The sequence below is a fragment of the Fusarium tjaetaba genome, assembly GCF_013396195.1.
Source record: "Fusarium tjaetaba strain NRRL 66243 chromosome Unknown NRRL66243_c0000129, whole genome shotgun sequence".
Classification (NCBI taxonomy): domain Eukaryota; kingdom Fungi; phylum Ascomycota; class Sordariomycetes; order Hypocreales; family Nectriaceae; genus Fusarium; species Fusarium tjaetaba.
In genome coordinates this window covers 220,476-226,689 of record NW_023501325.1, presented here as the reverse complement: position 1 = coordinate 226,689, position 6,214 = coordinate 220,476, and the positions used below count along the sequence as shown (strand labels likewise).

The 6,214-nt window shown below is 48.4% G+C and overlaps 1 protein-coding gene across 1 annotated transcript; it reads left to right on the top strand.

Annotated features, from left to right (window-relative positions):
- Positions 1-403: 403 nt before the first annotated feature.
- Positions 404-2,710, top strand: FTJAE_6649 (Telomerase-binding EST1A; the record flags this gene model as incomplete). Its single annotated transcript, XM_037353282.1, has 3 exons — positions 404-609; positions 705-1,973; positions 2,020-2,710. The coding sequence occupies 3 exons, from the start codon at positions 404-406 to the stop codon at positions 2,708-2,710; spliced, it is 2,166 nt and encodes a 721-aa protein (XP_037206322.1).
- Positions 2,711-6,214: the final 3,504 nt, after the last annotated feature.

The window sequence follows — 6,214 nt, the reverse complement described above, 5'->3', positions numbered from 1 at the left end:
TGCAAAACATGGAACCCCAACCTCTTCCCCCCTCAGGCGATGGATGGCTTGTCAAGCCGGAACCTTTGGTGGATAACGTCAGGCAGCCTGAAAGAGAATCAGGGCAACATTAGCATGCACCCGCCCTCCACTCTCTTGCTTCCTCCTTCTGATGCCCTGTCTCTCTCGTCTGGCTCTTATGCGTTGTATCCCTTGAGGGATCTGATCTTCGGCTTCTCCTTCTCTCTATCTCTTCCACAATCACAGCATAATTATGGTTGACCGAATTCTGTACTGCAGAATTCTCTTCATTTGACAGTTGCTCACCATATTCTCTAGCTCATTCTCTCTCTCCCTCTCCCTCACTTACAGGCGCACGCCGGTTGGGCTCGGCACGGTCTCCCATGCTTTGTCATAGCCTAACATGGCAGGCATTACGGACAAATGGGTCCAACATCTGAGGGCTCGCGATCGTCAGGACAAGGCAGAGTCACACTCTCTTACGTGCGATATCTGCGGCGACGAAATCAAGACGTTAGAAACTTGGCTCGATCATGTCAAATCCAATCAGGAGCATCAGGAAAAGTGGCCGACGCTGGAAGCAGCACAACTATCATACGTTCATAAGGGGTCAGTTCATTCCCCAGCTCGGTTCAGTGCTACCGCTGTACCTGCATTGCTAGCAATATACATACTCATTCATCATCTTCTTGCAGATCCGTTAGACCAAATAGCCAGGACTCCAATAGCAGGAAACGACGTGCAGACACCACCAATGGGACCGTAGGGGACCAGACCACAACGGGCACTGCAGTCGATCAAGACCGAGATGCCGATGGCCACCAGGCAAAGCGTCGGTCGCCTGAGCCGAGCGCTCCAGGCCGTAGCCGTGCCCGTAATGACCACCGGAACGACTACGGGGGTCGGCCCCACCAGAACACATCAGGCCGTCAGCTCTGGACCTCCGATGATGGTGTTCAGCAAAAGTCACAGGGTCAGGGGCGAGCTGTCTCCCTTGGTTCGCCCAGGCAAGGGCCTACCAAGGCAAACAGACCTACACAGACAGCCACACAACAGGTCAACCGTCCTTCATCCAATGATGATGAGTCCACCTCCAAGATGATGCGTCAGCCAGAGACAAGACCCATCTCACAAGATCAGCTTGTCGCAGAGGTAAAAGGCATCTACGCAGGACTGGTCATGGTTGAGACAAAGTGCATCGAAGTTGACAATGCCCAATCATCCAACACTGATGCCAATTCAAAACTTAACAACGAACAATGGCAGGCATTGATTGCACTTCACCGCACGCTCCTCCATGAGCATCATGATTTCTTTCTTGCAAGCCAACACCCCTCTGCCAGCCCTGCTCTGCGTAGGTTAGCATCCAAGTATGCTATGCCTGCTCGTATGTGGCGACACGGCATTCACTCGTTTCTTGAGCTTCTCAGACATCGTCTCCCTGCCTCTCTAGAGCATATGCTCACTTTTCTGTACTTGGCTTACAGTATGATGGCCTTGCTATACGAAACTGTGCCTGCTTTTGAGGATACGTGGATTGAGTGTCTTGGAGACCTTGGTAGATATCGCATGGCCATTGAGGACGATGATATCAGAGACCGTGAGGTGTGGACTGGCGTAAGTCGTCACTGGTACAGCAAAGCTTCTGATAAGTCCCCTACTACGGGCAGACTTTATCACCATTTGGCCATCTTGGCCCGTCCCAATGCCCTGCAGCAGCTGTACTATTACACCAAGTCCCTCTGTGTTCCCATTCCCTTTTCAAGCGCACGAGAAAGTATAATGACGTTGTTTGATCCTGTGCTGAACAACAATACGGCCCGTCTTGCCGCCGTTGATGCTGCGTATGTGCGTGCTCATGCCATTCTCTTTTCTGGGAAGTCCCAGGACCAGCTTGAAGAGTCTGTAGAGAGCTTCATTGATCAGCTGGATAGTCATATTGGTCGGTCGCCTAAGCGATGGCTGGAATCAGGGTCAGTTGGCGTTGAAAAGTCGTTCGAACTAAACTAACTCCAGCAGATACCACATTGCCATTTCTCAGTCCTGCTCCCTACTCGGGTACGGTGCTGAGTCCAATGTTCTTATGCGGGCCATGTCCAAGAAGCCCGAAGAGACTGACGTCACCATGGATGGGAGCACAATTTCCGAGGCCGCCCCTGATGAGACATTCCAGCTTGCGCTTGACTTTGCTACCCGGACGATTTCGCGAGTTCTTTATCGCTGGGGAGACACCAATACGTTACCCTTCGTGCATTCCATTCTGGTTTTCATGAACCACATGACACAGTATCCAGCGGCTATTTCCCATTTGGAGGATGCGTATCCCTGGAAACTAACTTCCATTATGCTGAACACCCTCTTGCTTTCCTGCGAGCCTGGTTATGAGATCCTTGGCCACTTCCGCCTACCGGAAAAGGACCAGCTCCCACGCCCGTTGCCCGAGGACTTTGCCATGCGAGGCCTGGTCTACGCCGAGAACTATTTCCCCAACGGATGGTTCAGTAATGACAAGATAGACGAAGATGAGAAGTATTTTGAGTTGCCATCTGTCTCAGAAGAGCGCAAGGGCCGCATCCTGTCTCTTGGATACCGGATTGCATCCATAGGTAACTGGCTTCTCTGGAATGACGAAAGTCGTCAATTCGAGGTTCCCGAGAAGTATAACGTCAAGATAAACCTGGACAACAGGCAAAAGGCCAATGCCGAGTAACAGGACACGCCCACACGAGCTCAATGTCTGCTTATCTGGCAGGGCACTTCCATGCACGCACCTTGGTAAGCCAACAATGTTGGCATGGAAGTGTCCTGTCAGAACAGTTGAGAGGTCATGCCAGGTATTCTCCTCTGACTCTTGACTGCCAGAAAAAAGTATTGAGATCCTGGATAGATAATGGCCCATCTTCCACTATACTCCAAGGAGTCAGGCCTACCGGCGCCAACATGGATGTCCCAGTTCATGCCAAACCAAGTGGGACTTCGATGGAATCAGCCAGAACAATAGCTTGGATCGGACCTGGGCCTGCCTACCCTTCCCCTACACGGATGGATATCATCTTTCAACAACATATCCTACCTGCTCTATCACCGTATCGAATTCAACATGTTTATTGGTCAAATCTTGGACATCCGGAGGACTTTGTGATTATTTGACATGCGACTGGAGCCCGGAGCAGTTATTTCGGGTGTTCGAACGGGGCAGAACCAAACGTCAGCACGACGCTGACTCTCACTACCCCGACCCCGTATTCATCTAAATGGATACCGGTAACTATATGGTAACGCCCAAGAAATTGACCATCAAGACATTAACACTATTTCTTCGGACAAACGCCTCACATATACGTTCCAAGGGATTCTATCAGAGTAATCTTTTGGTTCACTGACTGACAATCCTGTCGTTCTTTCTGAGTGTTGTTGCTATTCCTTATGGCTATTTAATTTTCTTCTTTGTATGTACTTGCTACTTCTGTTTTAGCTCTCTGAGTGGGTTACCCAGATTGTATTTTGAACCTATCAAGCGTGTACATATTGTATTTCTTTTGTTGTCTTTGATGTCGCTTTACATACATATGCAGCGACAATGGGTGGCAATTTGTGTACTATTCGGGTGTTGGGGATTTATTAGAAAGAAGCAGTTGAAAGTATTGGAGTTATGAATAGAGACCTTACCTAGTAGAATGATACACGTTAATTGGTCAATTGGCCTACCTGTTGTTAACATTCAAGGCTGGCAATGAATTGCTTTGATGGCATCAACATCACATCACATCACAAAGCCAAAGAGAGCGGGAAGTGGAGTCTCCCGCGCTTCCCGCCCCCACATTTGGACACTTGCATTAGGCGTACCAAACTGTCGGGTCAATTTGGGGGCCAAAAATGCGACACTTGGCCAACATTCCAGGCCATCCATCTGCAGGCAGGATAACGTACCCAGAAAAAAAAAGTACTGGGATCATATGCACTGGCAGTCGAAATATGTTTGATTTTCATGACGCATAAAATTTGGCTGCAGATCCAAAGTCTACTGTCGCGGATGGTGCGGAATGGCTAGAAACGCAGCCATGGCATGATTTTGACGTTGCTAGTGTGTAGCTTGCATGGTGCAGGATCTTGAGGTGCGACGAATCGGGTGAATGGGAGGCCAGAGGGCGCCATGCGCTCGTTGATGGGCTGTCCAATGCCTGTCCAGTTACAATTTGAGTTGCGCTGAAACGTGTGAGAGGAGCTGGCAGCTTGTTTTGGGTGGCATTGGGCATCACTGCGGGATATATGGATGAGCCCGTTGGATGAAGGATTGTGAGTGTATCAGCAGTCTGACCAAGACTAGAGGCTATTAGGTTTGTTTGATATCAAAAGGACTCGGATATGCGGGAGTCATTAGCATATGTCTCGGATCGACCAATTTGGGCCAATAGCACTCTGACTATGCCAGACGTGGACTGCGAGTTTTTGAGGCCTCGAGCCAGGTTCATAGTTGTATCTTGTAAAGTTGTAGGGCTTGAAGTAATGTGGAATGATTTAACGCGGCAATTGCTGTAAAGCAGTGAGGACACCTGTGGTACCGGCAGTTGAGGCACGATTCTTCCACATCCTGATGCTATTCGCTTTGACAGAGTATCAACAATATGAGAGTGCACATAGGTGACAGATGACTGGATACCTACCAATATACTATCATAAGATCTGTACCATTATTCTAGCCTCCCTACAGTAATATATCTTGGGCAAATCTGCGTGGCAGAGGATTTGAGAGCGACGTAAAAGAGTACATCCTGGATTTGCATCTCCAAAACGAGGGAATTAGAGTTTACCAAAGAAGATGCTCTTTTGGCATTAGTCAAGTTCAACCCCACTGGATCTCAACAAAAGCGAAGCAAAGGTATTCGCAATATCAAGGCAAGAGAAAGAGGTCAGAGTATTGAGGTTCAAATTCAGCGAGGCCAGCGGCGGCCACTCAGGTCAATTGAGTCAACCGGCGGATTAACGCCTCTCCCGGTTGAGAATTGGTGAACCCTTTCTGATTGGCCAGATTAAGCGCAAACTGCAAACTGGCAGAATCTCATAGATCTATCTAGTGGGATATTGAACTGGCCTATCAAATGGAAATGAATCAATCGAAGCTGTGATGCTTATTGTCACAAAACTGAGCTTTTTACAACCCCCCCCTTTGAGATGGTCCTAAAATGTAGTTGTAAAATATCCCCTGTATGGAAATCGAAGAAAACCTCCCCTTAGAGACGAGAACGTCCTTTTTCTGGCATTAGAGATAGCTTCGAGAGCAGAACAAAAAGGGTACCGAGCAAGAGGATCATAAGCAAAAGGGAGGGGGTTGCCTCGCCTGGGACGACAGCGTGTCAGCATCTAAGCTTTGTAAATGCTGCGTTAAGATATCCTAGCATTTTCTTGGAAACTCGATTGTAGGAATATGGAAATTATACAATATACCGCTACTCAGACGTTATGGACTAAACCTGAAGTGGTTTTTGGTTATAATGTGGTATGAAATGAAGAAAGAGTATCTATCTAGTCACGGCTTTTTACTTATTTAAGAGAAGATAGAGAGACGGTTTTCCCGTGACCAGGCTCAACCACGAATACATTTCGACTCATACATATCAGAACCAAGAGTGTGCCAGCTCTGAGATATGTGGAGATACTGCTGAGTACATTTGTGACTCAATTGTAACATCAGTATAATCGTTATATAACATTTACATAGACGTCAGGTCAAAGCCATATCGGGCACATCATTTAAGCGAGCTTGGCCGTTGTGTTCGGAAGATGGACCATCTTTGCCCTTGATTGGGGGGTCACGCACCCGATATGTCATAGCATTCTACAGAGCTTCTGGAATCGTTCTAGAAAGATTCTAGAGCCATTGCTAGTCTCCTGCCGTGATACCTTGATCCTGCAGTCGCCTTGATCCCTCAGGTAACTATTCGGAACCCGGAAGCCCTCGTGTTTTCCACGAGTCGCAACGTGATGCCCGAGGTCCGAATCTGCATTAGCCGTGTCTGCTTCCGAGGTCGACTGCCGAGATTGTGAAAGTCTCCGAGTTGCCTGATCATTGCCAGATTCTGTACACAACATCACGGAACTCTTTGACAAAGATGACACGACCCATGTTGTGTAGACGAGGCAGAGGAAAAAGGCAACCGCTAATTTACGCGGAACAGGCACCAATACCCGCCGAGTATCCATGCGGATGCAGTGG